At 60.1% G+C, this 27,235-nt stretch overlaps 1 protein-coding gene and 1 long non-coding RNA gene across 25 annotated transcripts in view; one reads left to right on the top strand and one right to left on the bottom strand.

The window, feature by feature from the left end:
- LOC309850933 overlaps window positions 1-27,235 on the bottom strand; it is a 1,194,231-nt gene that overhangs the window by 304,234 nt on the left and 862,762 nt on the right. The gene's annotated exons all lie outside the window — the stretch shown is intronic.
- The window catches only part of SLC38A10 (solute carrier family 38 member 10), a 39,764-nt gene that overhangs the window by 673 nt on the left and 11,856 nt on the right, over window positions 1-27,235 (top strand). For 10 of the 24 annotated variants that reach the window (XR_014304491.1, XM_082705428.1, XM_082705414.1 and 7 more), the window contains exons 2-11: window positions 2,247-2,364; window positions 7,352-7,397; window positions 8,094-8,187; window positions 8,430-8,573; window positions 9,608-9,732; window positions 12,501-12,603; window positions 13,360-13,542; window positions 16,277-16,388; window positions 17,257-17,363; window positions 26,887-27,058. Coding sequence is in view for 21 of the 24 variants with exons in the window: in XM_082705428.1 (XP_082561554.1) it covers window positions 2,247-2,364; window positions 7,352-7,397; window positions 8,094-8,187; window positions 8,430-8,573; window positions 9,608-9,732; window positions 12,501-12,603; window positions 13,360-13,542; window positions 16,277-16,388; window positions 17,257-17,363; window positions 26,887-27,058 (1,204 nt within the window). In the remaining 3 variants the exon portion in view is untranslated. Of the gene's footprint in view, window positions 1-2,246; window positions 3,815-7,351; window positions 7,398-8,093; window positions 8,188-8,429; window positions 8,574-9,607; window positions 9,733-12,500; window positions 12,604-13,359; window positions 13,543-16,276; window positions 16,389-17,256; window positions 17,490-17,722; window positions 17,865-18,054; window positions 18,117-26,886; window positions 27,059-27,235 lie in introns of those variants that run through there. The other 14 variants (XR_014304490.1, XM_082705416.1, XM_082705415.1 and 11 more) reach the window with 6 other exon arrangements.

Raw genomic sequence — 27,235 nt, 5'->3', positions numbered from 1 at the left:
GGACATCTGGGGTCGGCCCCGGGCGGAGCCGGCCCCTTTCCACACCTCTGACCCGAGCGCGCGCTCGCTTGCGGGGCGCCCGGCTGCGGGCCTCGCGGGGGGGCGGGGGCGAGGGCGCCGAGGTGACCCCCGAGTTCGCCCACTGAGCTGGGCCTACGTGAGTGTCCGCTCCGCCCAGAAGCCTCTGGAATCGGCGCCACGCGACGGTGCGGCCGCGGGGAGAAGGGCCGCGCCCGCGGGGCTGCGCCCCCCGGCTTGCGTGGGGTCCGCCCGCGGACGGGTCTTCGCCCCGGGGAGGCTGCGGAGCGCCTCGGCTCGGGCACCTCGTTCCCTCGAGCCGCGCTCCTGGGCCTCACGGGTGCCCGGGCGGGGCTTGCTGCGCCCCTGCGCCCTGGCGGGGGCCGCGCGTGTCGGGGGGCCGGCGGCCGGCGGGGGGCTGCGGCGGACCAGTCTGGGGATGAAGCCAGGCAGGGAGAAGTGGAAATCAAGTGGGCGCCGCCGTTTCATTTTAGGCTAAACTCTTTGCATTTTCGTACTTAGCATCTTCGGGGTAAAAATAGCACCAATTTTTTTTTTCTTTTAAATCTGGAGATTATTAATCCCCCACCTCCGCCCGGCGCCTGAATTGCTTCCCAGTTCCCAGGTGAGTTGTGGGGACTCTGGGGACTGTGCCGACAGACGGCGGGCAGGAGGACAGGGACTCTGGCCGCTGTAGAACCGGGGGCAGCCCCTGTGACCTCACACTGAGCCCCAGCGTGCCCGGCCACTCGCGGGCGTTTCTGGAAGGACTGTGGGCCCCAGGCTGCACGGAGACTTGCCCGGGAGCCGCGTCCTGGGGCCGTGTGTGTTTGGGTCTCTGTGGGTCGGAGGCTGCCCGCCTCCACACGGGTCTGTAAAGTGCCGTGGCCGCACGGCTCTGCGGGGGCTCCTGGGCAGCTTTCGGACCCCGGTGACTCAGCCCAGCGCAGATCTGGGTCTGGCGCGTGGTGGGCACGAGGCCCCGGCCAGGCTAACGTGCCCAGGAAGGCTCCCGCTTAGTGGTGGAGGCCTGCGTGCGAGCACAGGACCGCAGGACCAGCGGGGGCAGCCTCTCATGTGGGCGCAGCACCTGCTCCGCAGGAAGGCCTCGGCTGGGGCACCGCGGCAGGCCAGGGGCAGTTTGAGGACGTGTGTAGTTGGTGTCCGACAGCCGTGTCATGGTTTTGGGGTTCTTTCTGTTTGTTTGATTTTAGTAACTTGGGTACTTTCCAAAATAAATTAACATTTCACTGAAGTGTGACACGTATACAGAGAAGTGTGCTCTTGGGTGTGTTCTTGGTGATTTTTTAAAAAGTGAACGAACACAGGGCACTAACTCCCAACTTAAGGAGCAGAGCACGGCCAGCACCCCGCGCCCTCCCGCCGGGCCACCATCCCGCCTGCAGCGCCGCAGAGCAGTGCACCTGTGTCGTGGAAGCAGACTCCTGCATGTCACCTGGTGTCCCTGCTGCGGACTCCTGCGTGCCTCTCGTGTCACCTAGTGACCCTGCTGCGGCTGTGCCGGTTTCAGTCCTCTGCCTCCGCTCGGCATCCACGGCGTCGCCTGCCTGCGGCTCCGTGAACACCTGCACACGGGCTCGGGCGCTCTGTGCGCATTTCCCGTGGGTGTTTCTCAAGGGCAGGGTGTACGCTCACCTCCAGTAGAGGCCGGTAGGACACTTGTTTCTTCGGCTTTTAGATCACGGATAAACCCCTCTAAACACCGGCAGACAGGTGTCTGCGTGAACACGTCCGTTTCTCCCGGGGGAATCGCTAGGAGGGCGATGGCTGGGTCGGAGGGTGTCTGTCAAGTGCTAAGAAAGGCGACAACGTGATTTTTCATCTCTTCCCGCCAGAGTGTGTTCACCGCTGCTGGCTGCTGGTCCAGGGGGCTGGAAGGCGGCATAGTGGGGGGCGCTCGCAGGGAGCCGCGGGCAGGGGTGGTGGTTGGCAGCGCGTAGCTAGCTACGCGGTAAGACTCGGCGGGGCCGCGGAGGCAGTGGCGTCTCTGGCACTCTTTCAGGGTCACAAAGCACGTGGTCACCACATGCAGGGAATTGGTCCCGTTCAGTGCTGGGAATTGTCACCTGTAGGCAGGGGAGTGAGGCAGAGCTGGGGCCTGGCATTGGTGAGGGTCGAGGGAGGCCGAGGGGGTGCTCGGGAGCCACGCGGGTGAGGCGGCAGCACCGGGTCACTTTATTTTGTCTTTTTGTCTCCCTCCCCTCCAGTGTGGCATCGTCCTGGGGGCCCTGCTGTTGGTTTTCTGCTCTTGGATGACGCACCAGTCCTGCATGTTCCTGGTGAAATCCGCCAGCCTGAGCAAACGGAGAACGTACGCGGGCCTGGGTGAGGACGGTGGCGCTGGGCACGGCGGCTGGGCGCCCCCGAGCCCTTGCCTGAGGAGTGCCGCGTTTGCGATCTGGGCGTTGGGGCCTTGCTCCTTTTTTTACTTACTTTCCTTCCACTTCATGCTTAAAGAGCTCCTTGAACAGCAGGTTTTCTTCCTTATTTTAAAGGTTTTAAAAAAGATTTTATTTATTTATTTGACAGAGATCACAAGCAGGCAGAGAGGCAGGCAGAGAGAGAGGGGGCAGCAGGCTCCCCGCTGAGCAGAGAGCCCGATGCGGGGCTCGATCCCAGGAGCCTGGGCAGAGGCTTTAACCCACTGAGCCACCCATGCGCCACTTATTTTAAAACTTAATGCCGTTTTTCAAAACCGTTACTAGAGGCAGTGGTCTTCCCTGAGGAGGTGAGACTTGCTCTCCTGTTTCCCGTTGATGCAAACACCTGTAGAGAGCCTCCCCTTGGACATTCAGGCAGGACCAGCGGCCCCCTGCTCCCCTGTGCACTTGCTCCTTGTCTGCCTCTCCTGAGCACCCGGAGCCTTCCTTCGGGGCCGCCTGCTGGGGGCTGTGGCGCTTTGCTACTTTGAATGTCGTGGAGGAGATGACCGTTCCGCCCGGGCCGGTGGCCGGGATCCAGCCCCCTATCTCTCTAGCGCTGCTGTTTCCTGATGCTCTTGGTTGTAATTTCATTTCCTGTAGGTCCTTTTCCTTCGATTTCGGCCAAGGGCCTGGAGGCTGTGCTTTCTCCTTCCTTTTGGTTTGCGCTGTTTCCTGGGGCGCTCGGCTCGGAGGGCAGGGGCCCGACTTTCCCGCCACCCTCAGGCTGCTGTGCTGGCGAGATCTGGCCTGGGGGCTCTCAGGAGCTGGGGAGAAGCCCTGGGCCCCGGATGGAAGCCCCCCTCCCACCCTGCTGCCAGTGTGTGGCCGGGACACTGGTCCGCTTGTGCTCTCAGAGCGGAGAGGCGGTGGCGAGAGGAAGTGGCGTGCGCGCTCCAAGGGGCCAACTAGAACAAAAACATGTGCAGGGTCCTCGCGTGTGGGCTGTGGCGGTGCCACCTCTGGTTTCCTCCCAGCTCGTCTGCTTTGCGTCAGTGCCGCGGTCCTGGCGTCTGTTCGTCTGTTCTGAGCGCAGAGCTGAAGGCGCGCCTCCTTCCCTCCTTGCCCGTGCGAACCTTGCTGTCAGGCTCTCGGTGCCAGAGCCACGCCAGGAGGTCGCAGTTACAGGTGAACGGATCCCGTGGAGAGCACCTCCCGCAGCTCGGGATGACGTGTGCTCCGGGGTGCCCCTTCCTCCACCTGCAGGGCTGTGACTTTTGGGGTGATCTTTTTCTCCCCTCTGAGGGTCACCATTTGGCGGGGTTCCCGGAGCAGGCGTCCCATGAAGGCCTTGGCTGGGCCATGACAGAGGATATGTGACCCTAGACCGCGGAGACTGGTGGCTTTGGACAGCGGTCTGAGTATTCTTCGAAAGTCCCTGAGAAGGCAAACCGGTTTGGCTGGATGAGAGCGTCTGCCAGGAAAGCAGACAGGACACCCTCGAATGTGGCTGCCCGGGGCTGCTTCCTGGGGCTGCTCGCCGTGACTGGAGCCCAGCTGCTGGAAGCAAAGACGGTCCCGGTCCACCGGCCGTCCTCAGTTGTGCCTTTGCGAGCGCGACAGCTCCATCGCGCGAGCTCCCACAGACCGTGTGGCCCCGTGGGCAGCGTCAGATGCCCTGGGTCCAGCCTCGGGCCCCGCACTGTCGTTCAGAAACAGAGGCCCCGCCACTTGCATGGGAGTCGCGCGCGGGAAGAGACGAGATTCTCTAGGGCGCTGTTGGTCGGCGGCCCCACCGCGCCGGGGCAGGCTTACTGAAAGGGCCTTTTCTTCTCACGCTCTGCCTTCTCCTGGCCCAGAAACCCCGTGCGAGCTTGCAGCACAGTTGGAGAGGGTGGCCTGAGACCCGCGGCCCCGGGGTTCGGGATAAGCAGCCTCTGTTGGCAGAGCCCCCGGCCCCAACACGCGTCGTCTGCTGGATCCGTGGGCACCAGGAAGGTTGGGGGCAGGCATGTGGCCTTGTGGCCTTCGGCCAGACCTGGAGACAGAGCGGGGCCCAGAGGGGCCGACGCAGCTCCATGGCAGGGGTGGGGTGTGCGCGGGGCTGGTTTCACGGAGCATGTCTGCACGTGCAGACACCGGTGAGACTGCCACCGTGCCTCAGTTTGGTGAGCCCCAGCGGTGACCCCAGTGTCGCCCCTTCCCCGTGAGTGGTGTGCGGTGTCTGCTGGGGAGGGCGCCCTCCCGGCGGGGATCACGATGCTTGGGCCGTGTCTGTTGGTGGAGCTTCCGTGTGTTTGTGGTGGTCTGGCGGCTGCGCTTGCGCCAGGTCGGCGCATGTCCCCCGCGTCTCACCTGTTCCTCCCTCGCCATGTGCATTCTGTTTCGCGTAGACTTTTTAAAAAAGACTTTATTTATTTATTTATCTGAGAGAGAGAGAGAGAGAGAGCACGAGCAGGGGGAGGAGCAGAGGGGGAAGCAGGCTCCCCACTGAGCAGAGAGCCCGATGCGGGGCTCGATCCCAGGACCCTGAGATCATCCTCCGAGCTGAAGGCAGACGCTTCACTGACGGAGCCACCTGGGCGCCCTCATGGAGACTTTTCTAAATCTCGTTTTCGGAAGATGGCCCTGCCAGCCAGTCAGCCTCCCGCAGTGGTCTCAGCCCCCCAGGGCCTCCCCAAGGCCCGGACCCCACTGTGCTGAGTGTGGCCTCTGGGCTCCCCGTTGTGTGCACTCGATGCTTCCGGCATCGAGTGTCTGGGGTCCTGGGGTCCTGGTCAGCCTGCCACCCACTCCTGGGCCTGGGGTGGGGCCTGCCGAGGGCCCGTCTGGCCAGTTTTCTCCCTGCCGGTCTTCGGACGTGGGACCTACATGCGTGGATATGTGGCTCGGGCGTGAGGGCTGTGGAGCCAATCTTTCTGGTGCCCGGGGTCTCTATACTCTCATTGGCCCAACAGACGTTCTACCGGCCTCTGTGCAGGTGGCACTGGGGAATCACGTAGTCCAAGGCCTGGCTCCAGGGGCGGCTGGCTTGAGGTCATCCTTCTGTCTCGAGCAGCACAGTTTGGTGTGTGAACCACCTTCTCTGCTCTGCTGATGCTGGCGTTCGTGAGGAGGAGGCTTGGAAAGCTGGTGGAGAGAGTGGGAATGGGGTCAGGGTCCTGCGCTGAACCGGGAAGTCTCAGCGTCAGCCCTGTGTCCTCAGCAGCCTTGGAGCCACAGGCCGGGCAGTGGCTCCCAGGAGAAGAAGCTCCTGCCCGGTCTCCCAGGGAAGGACCGACCGGGAGAGGCCTCCTGACAGCAGTCCCCGCTCCGCACGAGAGCACTGGCTGGACTGGTCCGAGGCCACACCTCCTCCTGGTCCGCAGGGCCCGGCTGCTGGCTGCAGAGTGTCCGTCCTAGGGAGAGGCAGAACCCCTCCTCAGATACCTGCCGGCTGGCTGGGCCTGGCCCGTCACTGTGGTTCCTCCCCCGAGGGACAGTCCCGGGCCTGCTCAGCCATGCCAGGTGGGAGGCTAAGGCGGGGGCTGCTGGGCATTTCTGTTTGGGACTCGGCGTTGGAGGTTGCCGAGGGATCCACCCTGGAGGTGGGGAGTGGGGGAGCCCAGGTAAGGAAGCGGCTGAGCGGGGCGGCCCGAAACTGGGACGGCCCCGTTGGGTTGTCCTTGTGGGTATCTGGGTGAAGAGAGCCGCCTCCCATCTTGGTCCCCTGACTTGCTGAAGTATTTTCCGGTTCCCCGTTCTCCAGGGTGCAGGTGTGTTCTGGAATGTTTTCTCCGAGCATTTGGAATGCGCTGTAGCTGTTCGGCTTCCTTGTAGAGCACGATCGGCTGGGAGGGGGCCACCTCTGCGGGGCACTGGGTTATGTGGTCCCGTCCGGAGGCGCGCTGCCAGCGGCTGTCCTTGGGAGCCTCAGAGCGCCTCCCTTGGGCGACAGCAGGCCTTGGGGTCCTTAGTCTGTGAAGGGCTCAGCTTGGCCTGGCTTCTGTGACGAGTCAGACAAGCCGGGAAGGCCAGCGTGCCCCTCAAGGCTGGTGCGGCTTACCGGCCTTCTGCCTGTTCATGGCCTCTGTCCTGTGTGTGACGTGCCAAGCTCGCCTGCACTTGGCAACACTGTCCCTCTTCCTAAGTCACTGGGAAGTGGCCGGCACCAACCGTCTACGTGTTTCCTGCTCTCTGAGTCTCCTCGGAAAGGGAAGCTGGGCTGTGCTGTTGCGCGCTCTCCTTCCTGGCCGCTCCTGGGAGTTGGGAACTTCCCGGGGCCACGGTCAGGTCCTGGGGGGGCCTTGCCTTCGTCTCTCAGCTGCTCAGGGCAGTTCTGCTGTCAGGGAGGAGGGACAGGCCTCTCTTGTCCGCTGCGGGACACGCTGTTCTCAAGCCCGGCTCCTTGATCGTCTGCCTCGAGGGGGGCAGGCCTGAGACCTCTTATCCCTTCGCCCCCCAAAGTGCCCCACGAAAGGATTCTCTGAGTTTCCTTCTGGAATCACAGTGGGTGAACCTAAAGCCTTTAGCCAGGTCCCTCTGGCGTGGGCCGCAGAAGTGTGGAGACCCGTGGGCACTGGGCGCACCCCCGATTTGGGCTTCCCCAGCCTCCCTGGCTTCCCGGCCTCCCCCGACCTGGGAGCCCGCGCGGCCTCGGTCACGGGTCTTCCCCCACGGCTGCAAGCAGGGGACCACCGCTTCACGGGGACAGGTCTCCTTGGTTATTTCTAGTGAAAAAAACCAACTGCCTGTGTCTTTCTCTCCTTTTTATTCTTTTCTCTGTGGTTTCCGTTTGTTGAGTAGACCCGAGAAAAGCATTGGACCAGAATCTTAAAATGCCCTCCCTACACCCCCGAAATGCCAGACCAGCAGGTTCTTGTCCAGGGGCCCTTCAAGGCTTCCCGCGGGGGGGTGTGCGGGCGTGGCGTCCGTGCCGTCCGACTGACCCCGCTTCTCTCTCTCCGCGCCAGCGCTGCACGCCTACGGGAAGGCGGGGAAGATGGTGGTGGAGACCAGGTACGTGCTGGCGCTTGGCCCCCTCGGCCCCCCCCGCCCCCCTCTGCCGCCCTTCACCGCCCCGAGGAGAAGCCTGAGGGCCTGCACACCCTGAGCCGCGCGTCTCGGACCTAGACTGCTTTACGCGGTGGTGCTTTTCTCGAGTGTCACTTAGTAGTTGAAAGCGGCATTTGTGGGCACCGTAAAGTAATTTGGGTTTGGGCTGAAGTCCCATGTAAGTCCTGCTAGGGAGGATGTGAGAATGGGGAACTCGGGGAACTCAGCCCCGCTCCCGAACCCCATGTGTCCCCCGCCACACACGTGGTTGCCTCGAGGCTGCGTGGAACGGTCCTATCCTCCCCCTTGGAGTAGAGTTTCGTGAGATGAGAAAGTTGCTGGAAATGGAAAGTTGCCTTTTTAGGCTTGTAAGTTAGGGAATTGTGGACTCAGGGGAGCGGCCCTCTGAAGGCAGTTGATGGTTCTTTTCACTCGTGGAGCATCAGGGCGCGTTCGTCCGTTCGCTGGGAAGAGCGAATCGCCCGGGTCCCAGCTCAGGCCCGCAGGCGGGCGTTTGCAGGACACTGCCTCTTCCTCCGGCCGGCCTCGGCGATCACGGGCCAGCCGCGTGGTGGGGGACGGGTCTCGGTGGGGGGTGGGAGGCGAGATGGCGGAGTCCGGTGAGGACGGGGCCCTTCAGCCCGACCTCGTTCTCTGCAGCATGATCGGGCTGATGCTGGGGACCTGCATGGCCTTCTACGTTGTGATCGGCGACTTGGGGTCCAACTTCTTTGCTCGGCTCTTTGGGTTTCAGGTGAGGACACGCGCAGGGGCCCGGGCCCTTGGTGTGCTTGTGGCTGCTCGTGTGGCAGCTGCTGGCGACACCCCTGCAGGGCTGCCTCTCAGCCCCCGGGGGCAGGGGCAGGGTGAGGCCAGCTGCCTGCAGTAGGTTAGGAGAAGCTTCTGGGTGCTCTGGGGTTAGTTCCAGGCCCGCGGGTTGGAAGCTCTGGGGAGCCACTGGGGTGGCGCCTGCCCGGCCTGCTCGGCTCCCCGCAGGTGGTCGGCACCTTCCGCATGTTCCTGCTCTTCGCGGTGTCCCTGTGCATCGTGCTTCCGCTCAGCCTGCAGAGGAACATGATGGCCTCCATCCAGTCCTTCAGCGCCATGGCCCTCATGTTCTACACCGTGTTCATGCTTGTGGTGAGTGCTCCCCGCGGGGATGGGAAGGTGCTCGAAAGCCGGGCAAGTGGTGGAGTCATGCCCGTGAGCCCTGGCGGGGCGCGGGGGCCGCCCGGACCTGGGCCGGCAGGGCAGTGATGGTGCCCACGCAGGGGTGCAACCGATGCCCCAGGAAGCGAGGTATGGAGGCTCCTCATTTGACGGACATTTCATGTGTACTTAGTGATCGGGACTCATGGCGCGGACGCCTGGTCACAAGGGCGCAGGTGGTTTTCTAGATGAACATGCTTTGCCATCCAGTTCTGGGTGGCCGGCGTGGAGTACATGCTTGGAACACTTGTGTCCTACCGCGTGCCTGGAGGCCTCTGAGCGGGAGCCTGACCATGGGGTCTGAGCCCGGGGCCTGACCATCATGGTGAAGGTCGGACGGGCCCACTCCTGAGTGAACAGCGTGGAAACCTTTGCCATGGGTTTTCCTAAGAAAGCTGAGCCCTTCCCAGTACCCCAGCGACCTCCTTGGGAAGGCTGCCCAGTAAGGTCATGCTGTTCCCCAGACAGCCCTGTTCTCTGGGGCTTTGTCTTTTAAAATGGGGGCGGGGGGCTGGCTGCCTCAGTCGGTGGAGCGTGCGGCTCGTGATCTCCGGGTCGTGAGTTCGAGCCCCGTGTCGGGCGCAGACCCTACTTAAAGAAGAACAAAGTGTCCAGATGGGCCTGGGAAGGGCCTGCCCAGTTTGCAGGGACCGTCCTGTCCCCTGAGGCAACTGAGAGGGGGGTGGCAGGTGGGCCTCACTGTGCCCCGTCTGCCACGTGTGTTCAGGGCATGGGCAGCTGCCTCAGAAGCCCCGGTGGCTGTGTGTGTCCAGCTCGTGGCACAGCGCAGGGCAGGAAACCACGGGTGCGGGACCCCAGCCAGCGGCACCAGGTCTCGCCACAGGGAGCGTGTGGCCATCTTCCGGTAGCGTGGCCCGGGCCACGGTACTCGCCTGGCGGAGGGGTCCCGATTCGCATCCTGTGTGCCGATCTGCCCTGAGCTCGCCTTTCTCGTCCCTGTGCAGATCGTGCTGTCCTCCCTCAAGCACGGCCTGTTCGGTGGGCAGTGGCTGCAGCGCGTCAGCTACGTGCGCTGGGAGGGTGTCTTCCGCTGTATCCCCATCTTCGGCATGTCCTTCGCCTGCCAGTCGTAAGTACCGTCCGCTGCCCGGGGGCCCGAGGCATGGGGGTGTCCCTTGGGGCAGGGGGTCGCGGGGAGATGGGCGTCCTCTCTTGTCTGGAATTGGCGACGCGGGCCACCATCGTGTGATGCCTCGTTCTGTTGTGACTTGTTCCCCCTCCAAGCTGAGGGAGAGAGCTGTGTGTATTTTTATCGAGAGAGAACTCGACTTTATTCCCGAGATGTGCTGCCGGCAGGACTGGGGACAGTGCCCAGTACGCCCCCCTCCCCCCAGAAGAGTTGGCTGTGGGGAACACAGAACAGCCCAAAACCATCTGATTCACACAGTCCCAAGCATTTTGCCAGAACTGAGCTGTTCGTGTGAGAATATTTAAAAGGAAATTGCACAAACATTGACTTCCGACTGCCGCCGGGGCGCCTTCGGAGGCGTGTGCGCGTGCGCGAGTGTGCTTTCTCTCTGGCACGCAGAGCTCTGGGAATGCAGATCAGGCTATTTCCATAATTCCAGCAGCATTACCTTCGCCACCGAGTGACAAGAGCCAGTGATTCATGCCCGGTCGGAACGGTAACCCGCTCAAAAGAGAGGCGTAAATCCGGCACGGACGGGAAAAGACCATCAGTACCCGGGGGGGCCCGCTTCTGCCAGCCCCCCCGCAGCTCCAGTGGGCTTGTATTGTGCCAATCGTAAACTAATGTGGCAGATAAAATTTGCTCGTGCTGCTGTGTTTACACCCACATGCGAGATCCAAATCGTCATTTCCCACTTACTGTCTCTCTTGGCAGCTTGGGTTCCACCAGAACACGCTCTACTCTTGCTGTTTAATGTCCCCATTATACTTGGTGACAGAAGTTCCACTCTCTCACGGCATACCTTGTTACCAGTTGTCCTTTTTTGTCTGTGAGTTTGCTTTTAGAACAGAAGCCAGTGGTTGGGCTTTTTGGTGGCAGCTGCAGAGTAGCCAGCCCACCTCGGTTGGGTTTGGGTCCTAGGTCAGATGGTACGTTCTGGAAGGTTGTCCTGCTCGAAGGGAGCACTGGCCCTACGGAGAGCGCCCATGTTCTCCCCAGTGAGCGGCTGGCAAGGGCGTCCACAGAGCTTGGTCTGACTGGTTTGGGGACCTCCCCTTAGAAACACAGGCATTTACCAAGGGCGGAGACCAAGCGCTCCACTCCCGCTGCATCTCCGCACGGGCGTGCGTGAGAGACGGGCCTGCGGGGTGACTGCCTGCGTGACTGGTGTCCTTTCTGCGGGGGTGGGCCAGGCCGCTGCTTTGCTCTTGCCGTCTGGCCCTGTCTGGTCTCACTTCCTAGTAATCGAGTCCAGAACCACGAGGCCCTGTGGCCCACAGAAGCAGCCTGGGGAGTGCCGAGCGCAGAGGGCCCTGGTCCACACGGAGGCCCGGGTCTGTGCGCTGGGGCTGCATGTGGGAAGCTCTATCTGACTCGGGTAAAGCAAGTCTTGGAGGCCGCTCGGGGAGGTGGGCGGTCCGGGTGCACTCCGTGGGGTGCCGAGGTCGTTCTCATGGACGTCTGTGGCTCCCAGCAGTTGTTCCGGGGGCACGGGCAGGATTGGGGGGCCTTTCTGCACTTGTTCATGCGCCAGCGTGGGGCACAACCCACTCCCCACGGTACCTGCAGCTCCTGGTGTGTGCTGGGGGCCGGGGGTCGGGGGAAGTCCCTGTCCGGGGGTCTGACTCTGCTTCCCCGAGTTGTCACTCGCCGGTATGGACCCTGGCTCAGCCCGAGGAACCGTCTGGCGCTGGGATGTTGGTGCCGTGTCCCCTGTGGGCCCTCTGCCGTCTGCTTGGGCTGCACGGATCGGTGCTCCCTGGCACCCTCCAGCTGGGCCGAGGGGAGGGCAGCTCTCTGCGGTGGGTGCCCCAGTGGGACAGTGCCCGAGCTCCTGCTGGCCGGTTCTTCCCACCAGTTCCTGTTGGCTTTGCGGTGACGTCTCCTCTTACTTTCTTGAAGGTGGTTTCGGGGTTTGGCTTCACTTATCGCTGTGCTTGTCCATCTATTGGCGACCATTTTCTGCATCCTGGCGCGTCCTTGCCAGCTGGCATTCCGCACGCATGACCGCGGGCCGTGGCGCTCTGTCCCCCAGCCGCTGGGATGCCACAGTACATGGGCGGGAGAGTGGCCGCCTTCTGTTTGGACACCCCTGAGCCCGGCTTCCCTTCCCCGTCTGCACATAGACCTCCGCTGCCCGCCCCTTTTCCTGGCCCTCCCCACTGCTCCCCACAGTGACTGTCCGCTGTTTGCAGAGGGCCCGACGGCCGTGTCCCTTCCACTGCCCAGCAGCACTACGCCGCTGGCCCTGGGCTGTGCGTGGGACAGAAGCTGCCTCTCTGTCCCTGTGGGCTCCGACCGACAGCGCTGAGGCGAGGGCAGGTGGCCCGGACCTGCTTATGTTTGTTTAACTTTCTGTTCTTTTGATGGCGGCGCTCTGCACTGCTTCCTGCCTCCCCTGTAAACACGTGTGGCTTCACTGCCGCCTGGCACTCTGTGCGGTGGTCACGCTCCTGCTTCTGCGGGACAGCCGGCCTTTCATTCTGTGGCACTTCTGCAGCGTTTGCAGACAGCTCGTGAGGGGGTGCTCAGGGCCAGCCCGCCGTCTGAACCTCAGCTGCAGCCTGGAGTCACCATGGTGGCGGGTGTGATTGGAAGGACCGTGCTGGAGACTCGGGTGGGGGGGGGCTGGGGACCTGGGGACAAGGGCAGGCAGGGGCGTGTCTTGCTCTGGAGTCTGCTCGGTGAAGTGGCTGGTGTGTGTACAGTCAGGTTCTGCCCACCTACGACAGCCTGGACGAGCCGTCGGTGAGAACCATGAGCTCGATCTTCGCCTGCTCCCTCCGCGTGGTCACCGCCTTCTACGTCACGGTAGGAGCCCTTCAACTGTCCCTCCTCTCCTGTGTCAGAAACCGCTGGGCTCTCGACCCCCCGCAGGCCTGCCCTTTGCTCCTTTCCTGTCGGGGACCCGGTGGCCGCGGGGGCAGACCCGCCCCTCGGCTCTGCTCCGAGGCCGCGCGCAAATGCAGACGCGCTCTGCCCCGGGCGGCAGCCGTATCTCTCCTGTTCCGGGGGCCCCCATCACGCTGGCCGGAGTCTCTCCTGACTCCTTCTCTGAGACCTTTGCTCATCTGCGCTGGAAAGAGCCCCGTCTGTTTACCGAAATGGGGACATAAAAAAAGCAGAGGAAAAAAATAAGCTTCGATTTGGGTAGATTTTTCTTTGGGTCCCCATGTTGCCGTTGGTCCTATGAGCAGTGCGCACTCTGGCCCGTGGCCCTGAGCCGCAGAGCGCCCGTGCTCTCCTCAGCTTCCCCAGCGTTGTCCACGGGGAGTGGCCATCCATGGCGGGCACGGTTTGCCCCATGGTGCCCGGCTTTGGCTGTTGCCCTTGGGGAAGGTTGGCCGCCCTGCGGGGCTTGCCGGGAACCCTGAGGCTTCCTTTCCACGTGGTAGCTCGCTGCCCTGGGGCCTGCTGTCCGCTCGGGAGGCAGCCTGGAGCCTCCTGACAGCCGGGCCTTCTGGGCACGTAGGCTGTGGGCCCGCGGTCCCACAGGCGGTGTGGTCCTGCGGACGCTGCTCAGGGCTGTCTCCATGACCGTGCGCCCCCGCTGTCGCCCTCCCGCAGGTCGGCTGCTTCGGCTATGTGAGCTTCACCGAGGCCACTGCAGGCAACGTGCTGATGCACTTTCCCTCCAACCTGGTGACGGAGATGATGCGAGTGGGCTTCATGATGTCCGTGGCCGTGGGCTTCCCGATGATGATCCTGCCGTGTCGGCAGGCCTTGAACACACTGCTTTTTGAGCAGCAGGTAAGGCTCTCGTGGCCCTTTAGGCAACCCTCCACCAGCAAAATGCTGTCCTGCCCACCTCCACTGTGTCCGCTCTGTTGGCTTGGGCCGGTTCTCTAGCTCTCTGGGCTGCGGCAGGGAGAGCTTTTTCTACTTAAAAATGGAAAAGCTTCGGTTGAAGTGAAATCTCTTATTTTTTTAAATGTTTTTAAAATATTTTATTTATCTGTCAAAGAGACAAAACGAGAGAGGGAATATAAGCAGGGGGAGCGAGAGAGGGAGAAGCAGGCTTCCTGCCGAGCAAGGAGCCCGATGCGGGGCTCGATCCCAAGACCCTGAGATCATGACCTGAGTTGAAGGCAGATGCTTAATGACTGAGCCACCCAGGCACCCCAAAGTGAAATCTTCTAACAGGGATTTTTTAAAAAATCCCTATTACAAGTAGGCAAAGAGGCAGAGCAGCAGCAGAGGGGAAAGCAGGCTCCCCACTGAGAAGAGAGCCTGAGGCCGGGCTCGATCTCAGGACCTTGAGGCCATGACCCAAGCCGAAGGCAGGGGCTTTAACCCACTGAGCTACCCAGGCGCCCTTCGGGATTTTTTAAAAACCAGCTTTGGAGAAAAGAGACCGTGCCAGGGCACACAGGGGTCTGTCCACACGGGGGGCGTGGAGCCCTGACTCCCCAGTCCCCCGGCTGCTGCCTCCGAGTCAGGTGGAGCGGAAACCCCGAGGGGTGGGGGCGCTGGCAGTGCGGAAGAGCCGGCTTCGTAGGCAGGCACTGACATCTGGGCCCTGGGGTCAGTGCACTTTGCGTTTACGTTTATGTAACTAGACATTTTAACAGTTTGGATCAGAGACGGCACGAGAGGCTGAGTTCTCTTCACTTCCGCGTGTGCGGGCATGAACCACTGAGTCCTTAATGAGAAGTTTTCAGAGGTGTGGGTTGGAGCTAAGAGTCTCCTTTGCTGTTGCCAAGTTAAAAATAGAAGGTCCGTGTGTAACTTGTGCCCCAAGACGTGCCCCGAGATGCGCCCACTTTGGGAGCCCACGGACCCGCCCACAGTTTTTCTCCATGGTGGTGTCTTGTGTCTCTGGGTGGAGGTCCTTGAGTGTGGTCTGCGGTCAGCCGGGACTCCTGGTGGCCACACACGTGGAACTGCTTAGGCCACAGGGTGGGGGGTGGGGAGTGAGGGGGTGGGGGGGCTCTCAGAACTCCAGGAGACAGTGTGTCCAGTAGCCACACTGGAGAAGGTGGGCCCCTGGGCCTTTGGAGCAGCTAGAACTGGGCTCGTTGTCCACAGGGTTGTCCTGCGCTCAAGGCAGCTTCCCGCTGATTGTGCATCGAGATAGCCCCTCGTGAAGGACGGGCCGCCCTTCCCCATCCAGTCCGAGCCCTCATTCCCGACCCCGTTAGCTGGGCAGGCACCTGGGCACCAGGCATGGCACGATTTAATGCCTGGTCCCTCGGGGGCAGCGGTGGGGACAGCTCTTGTCTCCCCCACGCCCCCCCCCGCACTGTAAGCTGCTGGCCTCCAGCTTTCCCCCTTTGATGCACACACGTGCTCTGTGTGTGAACAGCATTTGTGTTCCTGTATATAATTTTTACCGTTGAGCAAACAGTCCACGGTGGCATTAGAGGCGACGTTAAATCAGGGAAGAAGATTCACCTTCGTCCCTCCGTCCTCCCACAGCTGACGTGGCGTTTGTGCGCGTCTCTGTAGAGTCCTTTCGCTGAGTCTCCTGCCTTCGCTGGGCGTCTCCATGGAAACCCGTGACGCCACCTCGCTCTTGCTCTTCCAGCTTTTGTGGGAGGCTCTGCCGCGGTGGGTCCTTCATGCTTGACCTCCCACGGGTGCTCTCTCCCGACCACACGTACCGCTGCCCCTTCTCCCTCTCCTCTTGGAGTATCGGGTAGACTTGTAGGCAGGAGTTCTTGGGTCAAAGGGTGTAGCCCCAACGCCCCTCCTTGCCAGACCCAGTGCAAGCTGTCATCCTAAGGTCGATCAGAAATTTGGGCTGCAGTGCCCCCCAGTCCATCCTAAGAAAGCCACCTGCATCGAAGGTCTATTATGGAAATGGGGTGATTTAAAATTCTAGTTACGGAAGGTTCTGAGGCTCCCCTGGAGTGGTATTGCCCGGCCCAGGAATAGGAACCATGGTCAGCCCTTCCTGTGTGCCCAGTAGTGCTCTAGAAGCTTCACTCCGGCGACCTGACCAGAAGATGGTTCTGGTGAATGGGCCTTGGAGGAGGAGTAAGTTTGGGTTTGGTTACATCATGTCCTATCATCTTTCCTTCTTCTCCGAAGCACCTGGAAATTAGAGCATGCACAGGAGTGTGTGCCCTGGGGGGTTCTGCTGTACCCGGAAACCATCAGCCTGGCTCTGTGGAGCTCCCTCTGGCTTCTGGTGGTCCCGTTTTTAATCTGGCTTGTGCACTGCCCCAACGGAAATGGAAGGTCCTGCTGCTAACATTTCGAAACAAAGTTGTAAACTCTCCATCCTGTTCCATCCCATGCCTGCGTGAGGAGCAGCCTGGGCCTTCCCGGCCCGGAGCTTTACTGGGCTGGGTTACTGGTTGGGTCACCGTCTCGCAGCAACACCGCTCAGCCAAGTCATACCGTGTCTGGAGTCACCTGCTGGCCTCCCATGCACACCTACCTGGGCCACCGGCAGAGCCCTTTACGGGCATCCTTGCTGGAGGGCGGAGAGGCAATCAGTCATTTCAAAACCATTCTGTTTTTGTTTCCTCTCACCCAGCAAAAAGATGGGACCTTTGCTGCTGGAGGCTACATGCCGCCCCTGCGGTTCAAAGCCCTCACCTTCTCAGTCGTGTTTGGAACCATGGTGGGTGGAATCATGATCCCCAACGGTAAGTGGGAAGACTGCCCCGGGGACTGGCTTCCCGCCCGCTCTGTCCTCTCCCCATCCTCCGTGCTTGCTGTGACAGGGAGGGACCCCAGGGCTGACGCTGCCTGGAGTCTCCGTGTTCAGCCGACACCCAGAGTCTCACAACCCTCTCTAGTCCCTAAAAAACATATAGAGGCCATCTGTGAATCTTTCGATTTCTCCCCGGGAAAGGCGTGGGTCACTGTAGTATCCTCAGGGACCCGTGGGCGTGTGCAAAGCTGAGCTAGTGACTGACACGCAAGGACACCAGCCTGGTTGGTGGACTTGGTGGGGATGCTGTTGGTTGATTCCTGGTTTTGATGACACATCACCAAGGGACAGGGAAGGGCCTGAGTGAGATTTGCGCAATCACACATGGTGGGGAGGTTGGCGATTCAGGACAAGCCATCCGAGAAGCCCCCGCTGGGCGCCCAGAGGCTCTGAGAGGAGCCAGTGCGGTGCTGTAGGCCTAGCCCTGTGCTGGGCCCTGTGGGAGGACACCTGCTCCCCGTGGCTCACCGAGGTTCACGCAAGCAAGGGAGGGAGTCACGTTGCCCCCATTTCACGGGCCAGGAACTGAGGTGCAGGGAGCAGGGAGCTTGCCTGGGACTCCTGGCTGGGAGGTTGGGGCCTCTGGTTCTCACGGGGCTGCGGATTGCTCCCCGACGCCCGCGTAGCAGCCAGGATGCCCCTCACGTGCCTGTGGGCACACAGGCTGGACTTGCGGAGGCGCGTGTTCCCCAGGCCCGGAGGCAGGGCTGGCTTGCCTGCCTGTGCTTGCCAAAAGCCTGTGCTCCGTGCCTTGCCGGAGCCCTTGGCGCTCACCCCCGTCCTGTCTTTCTCATTCCCAGTGGAGACGATCCTGGGCCTCACGGGCGCGATGATGGGAAGTCTCATCTGCTTCGTCTGCCCGGCTCTGATCTATAAGAAAATCCACAAGAACACCCTTTCCTCCCAGGTGAGCGCCGCTCAGCCCCACCCAGGACTGGTGTGGGCCGTGCTCGCAGATGAGAGTTTCTTCCTATAGGAGGCCCTTGGTTCGGAAGGTCTGGGAGATGCGGGACCAGGCCAGGCGGCTACCTCTGTACGTATGGAGGTTCCCACGGGCCCAGGGTGCGCAGGCGCGCCTATGTGTGTGAGACCTTACTTTGCCTGAGCGTTGAAGACCGAACCGCTTTTCCCCAAGCACGTGTGTGTGTGGTGACGGTTATCCATGCCTGTGTGTCGCACACTCCAGGCCCCTCCCCGTTCCTATCCCCGACTGTCTCACTAGGGGACTGTCCACGGGGTCACTTCTGCCATGCTCTGGTGTCATAGGGAAAACCATGCCAATTCTCCACGTACATGAGTGTTGGGATGCGTTTGAGAACATGTCTGTGGGAAGCTTTCTGGAAGAGGAGTCCCCGTGTCCGAGAGGAGCACGTGGGCGCGGGAGCTTTGACCCACAGCCCGTACAGAGGTCAGTGCCGTCACCGCCCGGCCGAGCCCAGGCCTCTTTCCCCATCAGCGGTCTGCGGGAGTGTCAAGTGTCTTCTTGTGTGTTTACGAGCTACTGCATTGCTCTTCCTGGGAGCCACCCTTGCGTCTTGCTCACCTTCCGCGGGCTTACGGAGCTTTTTGTTTTTGGGATGTCCCCATGATGCTTTCAGGAGTGCCGCAGAGCGAGTGTACAGCAAAGCACCCGATTCCCCATATAGCGTGAGGACCGTTTGCCAAGTGAGCCCAGCCATGGAGCCACTGTCCAGGGAAGGTTTATTTAGAACATTCCAGCACCCAAAGCTTCCCCGGGGTGTCTCACGGTCTTTCCCCTCCAAAGGTTACTGCTCTTCTGTCTTCTAACGTTTGGGAATAATTCTGCTTGTCCTTGGAGTGGGCGTGGACAGAGTCTCACAGTACGTGCTGTGTGTCTGCTTCCTTACTCGGGCGTCACGTCTGAGGTCAGCCGCGAGGGCCGCAGCCTGCCTGTTCTCCCTGCTGCGGGGCTCCACGCGGGCCCCCAGAGCACACAGTGGGGGTCTCTGTGCCGCTCGTCCGGGACGTGCGTCCGGCGTGTGGGTTACTCCCCAAGGCGGGTGTACCGGATCCTGGGCTTAGGGGTCTGTCCGGTTTCAGGAGATTTTTCCAAGCTCTTCCAGGTGGGCCTCTGGCCTCGGGTTGGAGTTCCAGTTGCGCTAGCCCTCTGCCCCCCTCGCACGTGCTGGCCCTTCTGAGGGGTGAGCAGGGGCTCCGTCTGGGTCTTAAGTTGCAATTCTCAGGTGACTGACGATGTTGAGCATTTCATCGTGGGCTTCTCAGCCGTGTGAGTGTCGGGCACGTCCTGCCCTGTCAGCCGGACGGTCTTCTGAATGATTTGTGGACATTTTTCAAGCTTCTGAGTCTTTTTTCAGAAGTACACATTGCAAGTGTTCTCTCTGGGCTGCCTCTCCATGCCCCTGTGGTACCTTTCACCAACACGTGTTCTTCGTGTTGTTTTCTTATTTTATTTTATTTTTACTTATTTAATTTTTTAAAAAAAGATTTTATTTATTGATTGGACAGAGAGATCACAAGCAGGCAGAGAGGCAGGCAGAGAGAAAAGGGGAAGCAGGCTTCCCCCTGAGCAGAGAGCCCCATGCGGGACTCGATCCCAGGACCCTGAGATCATGACCCAAGCCAAGGGCAGAGATTTAACCCAGGCGTTCCTATTTTATTTTTTAAAGATTGATTGATTTTAGAGAGCGCACACATGCAAGTGTGTGCAGGGGTGAGGGGCAGAGGGGGAGAGAGGGAGAATCTCAAGCAGACCCCATGCTGAGCTTGGAGCCTGACCTGGGGCATGATCTCACCACCATCAGATCATGGCCTGAGCCGAAATTAAGAGTCGGACACCCAACCAGGCATCTGTGACGACTGTGCCGCCAGGTGCCTTGGTGTTCTTCATGCCAGCGTAGTTCCGTTTGTCCCCTTTCTCTCTGGCTGGGGGCCTTTTGTGTGCCGCCCGTTACAAGGCCCTGCAGATAGCCTTATAGGTCATGTTCTAGAAGCTGCTTGTTTTCTTGTCCGCATTCACGTGCAAGCTCCATCGGGTGGGGAGGTGGGGTGAAGGCCCTTAGCTGATCGCACCCCCCCTTTCCCCCGCACTGTGGTGTCACGGCTGTCATCAGTCCTGTTTCCCCAGGGGATTGCTGGGGACACCTCTGTTGTGGGTCTGTCAGTCTGTCCTCGTCCTCATGGTCCTGCTCCGAGCGCTGTGGCTTTACAGTCTTCACGGTGGGCGGCAGGTGCCTTGACCTTCATTCTTCTGCCCGGGGTCTTTCCATCACTGGCCCTTAGCATCTGCCGCGGAGTCCGCTTGCTGGCCTCCTCCTGCACAGCCGAGTTGGACTTTGATGGGGTTGTGCCAGACCACAGACCGGAGGACTGACCCGACCCTTCATGTCACAGCATTTCCCAGTTTTCCTTATGTCTTCTTTTACCCGTGGCTTCTTCAGATGTTCAGACGCTGGGGGATTTCCTCATAATCTTTGGTACTGATCTCTGGTGCGACCCCATTGTGCTGGGAGAACACACACTGAAGAATATGAATTTCCTCCTTTGACCTTCTTGAGACTTGCGTGCAGCCCAGCTTATGGTTTGCGCCGATGGCTGCCGTGGGCTGCGGGTAGCTGTGCGGTTAGGTCAGCTGTACTCACTGCCATGGTCAGATTTCACGTGTTCTTGCTGTTTCTTTAATCTTGTTTATCAGTTCTGGGGAAGATGTAACAAGTTCACTGTAATTGTGGATTTGTTTATTTCTCCTTTTAGCTGTATCAGTCTTTGCTTTTTATCTTGAAGCTGTGTTATTAGGAGCATACAGTTTCAGGACACTTAGATGTTGTTAAACTGACCCTTTTTCTTGTGAAATGTCTCTGTTTATCTTTGAAATGCTTCTGTCCTTAAAATGGTCTTGTCTGATACAGTGTGACTAACCCAGCTTTGTTTTGGATTTATATTTACACAGACAAGTTTTTTGTCTTTTCTTATATGATCTTTCTATGCCTTTATACTTATGGTGTATCTCAGATAATGGCATATGGTTGGCTTTTGTTTCGTTTTGTTTTTATCCAATTTGTTAATAGGAGTATTTAAGACTCTTTATAGTGAATGTAATTACTGATTTTGGGGGGATTAAAGCTTCCATCTTACTCTGTTTTTACTTGTCCCATCTGTTCTTTTTTGTTTGTTTCTTTCTTGGTGACTTGGATAAATCACACATTTTAAGTATTCGTGTTTTATTTGTCTTTTAGCTGGAGGTGCACATTTCTGTTCTAATGGTCACACAGAGCAGTTTAGTATGGGTCCTCGATTTATTAGAGTTGACAGTAAGTTGGTTTTACCAATTCACAGACAAGCCAAGCATCCCATAACGTTTTACTCCCATTTACCCTCCTCTGGCCTGTGGTGCCATTGTTTCTGTGTATTTTAATTTTATGTATGTTTTAAACATTGCGAGATGTTATTATTGTTTTAAAATTGCCAGCATTTCATTTTATTGAGCCTTTGCAGCCTCTTGGTTTTCTGTCACTTGGTCCTGTCTTCTGGCATGCTTGGTAGTTGGTGGCCATTGTGTTTGAGAAATGGTGGAGGTTCTCGATGATGCTGTCTTCCAGCAGACAGAGGATGGCAAAAGGCCTGTGTTCACTTAAGGGGAGGCTGTTCCTGGTTTGCCTCACTCCTAGGGCACAGCCCTTCCAGGGTCTCAGCTAAACGCCCTTGCCCTCACATTGGTAAATTCTCTGCTTAGCTTCTGTTGTCTCGCACCTCTCTGCGTAGTTGGCATGTACCTTAGAGAGAACTGCATGCAGAATATCGGTGCCCTTCTATGAGGATGGTGGCTGCCCGAGTTCTGGCTGCCTGAGAACCCCCTCACCCTCCCCTCTAACCCCTGACTCCGGCTTGAGCGTCGCAAGCTCCAGGCTGCTGCTCTCCTGCCTGGTGCTCAGCACTGCAGGTCAGGAGGAGCCTGACCTCACGGGGCCTCCGTGCTTTCCTCTGTGATCCGGGGTCTCACCGGCGGTCTTGGTGGCCAAGGTTGTCTGCCAGTTGGGCGATTTTAGTGAGTTTGGGGAAACTCCTGAGGGCATGCGGAAACTAACCAGCTGTTGCCTCCAGATTGCAAAGATTTTTCTGTTTGTCACATCCCAGAGTTTTAGTCCCTTGGACTCTTTCAAGGGGAAGAAGTCATTGTTAGAAAGGCCCTTCCTCTTCAGCATGATTTTTAAAAAATTCTTTCTTCAGTTCCAGGGCTTTCATGACTTCATTGTTTTTCATGTAAATCCTTGATCGTCTGTGTTTTATTTCAGGGTAAGAACCCAAGCAGGCTCCATAGATGGCAGCCCCGGGGCTGGGTCGCTGCTGGGTGGTGGTACTGCTCTCGTACTGGACCTCGTGTGGACTTGGGCCTGGTTTGGGACTTGTGTTCGAATGTGCTGCCGTCCGTACTGCTTGCCACTGTGGCCATGGTAGTGCCCCCTGCTCTGTGATGCATCACTCTGGAAACTTTTTAAAATTTGGATCCAACTTTTTTTTTTAAATTTTATTGATTTATTTGTAGTAATCCCCACATCCAGGGTGGGGCTAGAACCCACGATCCTGCAATTGGGAGTTGCACACTTCCTGACTGAGCCAGCTGGGTGCCCGGCTTGGGAAACATTTGAATTCTGATCCTTCTTCCTCACTGTTACTTATGACATTTCTGGATACGTCGCCTGTTCATTCTCCAGAGGCGTGTTGGAGTTAGCCGATCTGCCTCTTGCCAGAACGAAGTCCAGCTTTTTGTTTCTTTGGTCTCATCAGAAGTCTTCGAAGCTGTAGATCACTTTGGACGGTGTCGCTCCCTCCGCACTCCGGCGAGTCTGCGGTGCGCACCTTGCAGTCTTCCGTGCAGTTGCAGGGGGTGGGGTCCGGCCCGGCCTGCACCGGCCAGACGGCGAGACGGCCGCACCGCCGCCTCGGAGATGTCCGAGGCTCCTCTTCTGCCGGCTTCTTCCCTGCCTGTTTCACGGGTTTGCTCTTTGCCCGCCCACCTCCTTGCGGTCCGACGGCACCTCTGGGCTGTCCCTCCTCCTCCTTCCTCCTCCTTCCTCCTCCTTCCCAGTTGCTAGGGCTTCTCTTTCCTGATCTGTGTGTCCTGCGCATCTGGCCGCGGGGCCGGCTCCTGACTCAGCGGCGAGAGCCCCTGGTGTCCAACTGCTGAGCCTGGTGTGGCTGTGGCTGCGCGTATGGGAACAAACATGCACGCCCACACGCCTGCACACGGCGTACGTGAGCACCCGTGGAACTGTGCTAAGACAAGTGTCCATCTGGCCTCCTTTGCTCTGGTTTTGAAATCCAAAAAACACATTGAATCGTGTTACCCATTTGTGAAGATGGTAAAGTTTGTCCCTCCACCTCAGTGCTCTGATGACTTGGGTATCACACGTCAGTTTGGGGATGGACCGTCTGACTGTGGTGTTCTGTTCGTATGTGCTGCTGTGTTTTATTTGCACACAGGTAGCTTTCGTGTTTTGAGGGAAATGAATCTTCCAAGGCACAAACTGGGCAATGTGGCTAGAGTTTGGTGCACACAAAGCTTGGGTCTGGAGGGCACCTGCTTGGCTCCTTTCTGCCTTCTGTCCCGAGAGCTCCGGCTGCTGCTCCTGCGGAAAATGCGGGCCCAGCGCCAGGCCCAGGGCCCGCTCCCCTGGCCCGCCTGACGGCTCTCTGGACACAGACCTAGAGAAGAGCTGGACAGGGTGCGTGGCTGATGGACATGTCGGGACTGGGCAGCAGAAAGTCTCAAAGGGAGGAATGTGCTGAGAAGCGTCCTTGTAGGTGGAGTGAGCCTGTGACACAGTGTGCCCTTAGTGCATCAAAAAGGAACTTTCTCTGCCATCATGAGTTCATTCTTTACCTTGAGAATCTGAGAAATTGGACGGTCTCTCCAGTCTCCACCTGGATGGAGGTGTTGGGAATTGACATGCCACAGCCTGGAAGCCCGCAGAGGGAGCAGGAGCTGCTGGCGGGGCCCCAAGGAGAGAGCGGGGGTTGCCCAGGTCACAGGCCGGTGCTGTGCCCCTGGAAGGCTGTAGGTGAACACATGAGACCGAGACTTGGAGACAGTGAGCCACACACCAGTTGCCATCCGACCTCCACCAGAGCCCAGCACCCAAGGCCTTCCAGCTGGGATCTGGGGGCTGGGGGTGGGGTACACCCTGATGCGGAGACCCGAATCAGGGCGTGTGGTTGCACGGCGGCCAGAGCCCCTGTCTCCAGGTGTGTTTCAACAAGAGGTGCGGAATTTGAACCCGTGTGGTGTTCAGACAGGCTCCCGTGTAAGAAGTGACTGCTTTTTTGTTTTCGAGTCGGGAACCTCTGCAGATCTGGAGGCTACATGCAGGTCATGGCTTGAGGGGTTCTCTGGGACACCATGGTACTTGTGGCCCCGGGCCAAGCCCCGGGTTTTGCTAAGCCTGGGCTAAGCCCTCGGAGTGTGCTGTTTCTCCTTCTGGTGGCCCTGCTGGGGGACTGTGGAGTAAGGCTGGCACACCGGACACGCTCACCGCCCTCGTCCTGTTGGACTCATGCAGGGCTGGACCCAGAAGGGGCTGTGCTTGGGGCGCCGGAGGTGAGGTTGAGCTCCAGGCCCAGCTGACCCCCTCCCCCCGTCCTGAGGCCATGGCACCCCTGCACCCCAGGCAGGCTCCAGGGCAGCTCCCAATCGTCTATCCGTGGCCAGCCCGGATGGCACAGACCTTGGCCCCCCTTCTCCAGGGTCAGCATCCCTTACTCAGGACTTCAGAGAACCCGCGATCATTCCTTTTGGCACCCATTCCGCAGCCAGCCTCCCACACTTCAGTGGCGGAGTGGGGGCCCTGGGAGCTCTCGCCGGTCACAAGATCCTGGGGCCTCATAGAACTCAGGTCTGTGCCCATGGTCAGCATGTAGCCGTTACAGCTGCCCCTGGGGACTGGATGGCCCCTGTGCCCTCTCCCCTGGCCTGGCTCTGGCTGACTTGCTTCTACTTTGTGCTTGCCGAAGCAAGCTTGGCTGCTGCATGCGCCATTGCCCCGTGGACTGGAGCCCACCGTGTCCCCGCTGACCGTCTGCGCGCATTCATCTCACGGCCGCCCTCCAGCCAGGGTGGCTTTGGCTTCCCTGCCTGGGGGTTTCCTGGGCCCGCGGTGTTTCTTCAGAGAAGCGATGAGGGTGGCGAGCTGGGGTGAGGGGCCGGTTCCCGAGGCTCTGCCTGGCCTGCAGGCTGCCCACGCTCTGGCCCGCGGTCGGCTGCTGGGGGCCCTGCAGAGCCCGGAGCAGCCTGGTGAGCCCGGTGTGTGGGGAGACGAGTGGGGTCTCAGCACAGGGGGCGTGGGGGCTGCCGCCGGGTGTGGGAGCGGGGTTCGAGCTGGAAGACACACGCCCAAGAGGGGGCATGGGAGGTCCGGGCAGGTGGCAAGGGCAGGTGTGTGGGGGACCTACTAGAGCTGGTTTCTTTTCTGGAATTTCCGGGCTCCATGCAGGCCGTTCTTGCTAAATCAGCCTTATGTTAACGCGCTCTTGGTCTTTTTCAGGAAGCTTGCTGTCTTCCAGTATTGAAGGAGTTAATGTTTATTTATTCTGCGTGTGAGGTTTTTGCTTTTAGACCAGGAAGCCCAGGGTTGAAAGAAAAAATTCCGAGTCATGAGTGAAATGCTGCCATTCCAGTCTCCCGTGGGGCTGCTTGGCGATGTGGTAGGAAAGCAGTGTAGTGACCGACTGGGCAGGACGCCTCCTGCTTTGTGTCCCCGTCCTGTCGGGGTGGCCCCAGGCGGGCGCCGGCCTCGGGCTGCTCTAGAGTGGTCTCCTGCCCGAGCGGCAGCTGGAGCCGCAGAGTGGCTCGCGCCGGGGGCTCTTACCCACTGCTGGTCACTGTCCTGATGGTGCCGCGCGCTCCGAGTTAGGAGAAGAACTTCTCTTGTTGCTTCTCAGCAAGGTCATTTCTGCTGTTGGTTGGGAAGTATGAAATGCAGGGGATTTGAAGCGTCCTTTCCTTTTAACTTTTAAAACGACCTCGGTCACTTGTGGACACCATTACTGTCCCACGAATCTTCCCTTCTGGGGAAGATGTCCTGTGCTAGCGCTGAGCGTGCTCAAGCTTGTAGGAAAACACTTGGGGGGGGGCGGGGGCGGCATGGTCACAGTCGGGAGCTCTCGACGCCATGCTGCGCGGTGTGGAGTCTGCAGATGCCGCGTTGGCTTCCCAGATCTCGCTGTGAACCTTGGGTAACCCTGTTGCACCAGCCGTGGCAGGCTGGAGGGGCACCCCAGGGCCTCCCTGACGTGTGGCCGGCCTCGGGAGAACGGCCTGTCCTCGGCCTCTCTGAGCGCTGGGGCAGCTCAGTGTTTGCGGAGCGGCTGCGCAGAAATGGACACGTCCTGCAGGCTTTGTCCCCCGGCCTCGCCCACCTTTGTGAGTGGAGGCTGTTCCTCTGAGGAGCGCCCCTTCTCCGGCTGGTTTGCCCCAGGGAGGGCTCACTGGTTTTTTTTTTTTTAACTGGTCCATTTTAAAGTCAACATGACTTTGGGAAAAAAGTTTGAATCCTGGCTCTGAGACTGCATGGGGTGAGCGGCAGGGTCTCCCTGGCTCTTGGGGCAGGTGGCCTGGCAGGGGGATGTTCTGCAGACTCCACAGGACCAGGAGTACCTGCTCCGTGGGGACAGCCTGGCAGGCCGGGCGCAGGCGGGGCAGAAGTAGCCGCAGAGATAATGGCACGCGTTGGGCCAGCGTGTGCATGTCTTCACGGAGACATTGCGGGAGGGGACGGTGTCACGCAGGGCAGGCTTGGTCCTCCCAAATCTCTGAGCTGCGTTTGTGACCTGCCTGGCCCCCTCATGGGAGGGATGGGCCCAGGGGCGAGGACCCTCGGCAGGCAGCAGCATGGGCAGCACGACTCACTGGGCAGCCGCACTGGGCACCCACTGCTCAAGGTGGGTGGGGAGCCGCCTCCCCCTCTGTGCCGGTGGCTCCAGGTGTGGCCCGCGCAGGACCACATGGGAGGCAGACCGACTGCGCCCTGGGCCCGCTGCACAGCTGTCGGGTGACACGCGGGAGGCCGAAGTGCCCCCTTAGGGGAGGGCACTGCCCTGAGATTCTTCCTCTTCTGGGCGGAGCCATCAGGAAGCTCTACTTCAGCAGCCACAGGTGTCGGCAGGTCCAGCTCCTACTCTCCAGGAGGCCTGCCCGGTGGTTGCGGGGGTCTACTCTTTGCAGAGATCCTGCTCCTTCCTTCGGGGCCGGCCTGGCTCTGGCAGGTTGGGCTGATGAGTCGGTCACGTTGGCTAGTTAGGGACCCCCACCTCCTAGCGGCCAGCATGGGGGCAGGCCGGCCAGCAGGACCACGGCCTCCCGCTCTGCGCTGTGCCCTCCTGCCCCTTCTTCCCCTACGTGGGGCAGGGCTGCAGGGATCGCCCGACCCCTTTGACCCTTGGGTCTTTGTCTTGTCCAGCTGGTGTTCTGGGTTGGCCTGGGCGTCCTGGTGGTTGGCACGCACACGACCCTGTCCGTGAGCGAGGACGCCCCCGTGGACTTGGCCGAGGAAGCCCCAGCCGGCCGGATTGAAGAGGCCGAGGGCATCGTAAAGGCAGAGGCGGCTCGGCTCCCAGGTACGCAACGTCCAGGTATGCACACGCCCCAGCCCCGCAGCTTTCCTGGGGCGCCCCCGCAGTGCCGTCTCAGGGTCACGGCGCGTGAGCGGTACTTCCCGGCTGTCTCCCCCACTCTGGTCCCGTTTGGCTGGTCGAGTAGGGCCGGGAACGGCCGCCTGCCTGTGCGGGACAGCAGGATGGAGAGCTCAG

Source organism: Mustela nivalis (assembly GCF_964662115.1).
Source record: "Mustela nivalis genome assembly, chromosome: 17".
In the NCBI taxonomy this organism is placed as follows: domain Eukaryota; kingdom Metazoa; phylum Chordata; class Mammalia; order Carnivora; family Mustelidae; genus Mustela; species Mustela nivalis.
The sequence above is the reverse complement of the archived record's forward strand: the minus strand, read 5'-3'. Positions and strand labels throughout refer to the sequence as shown.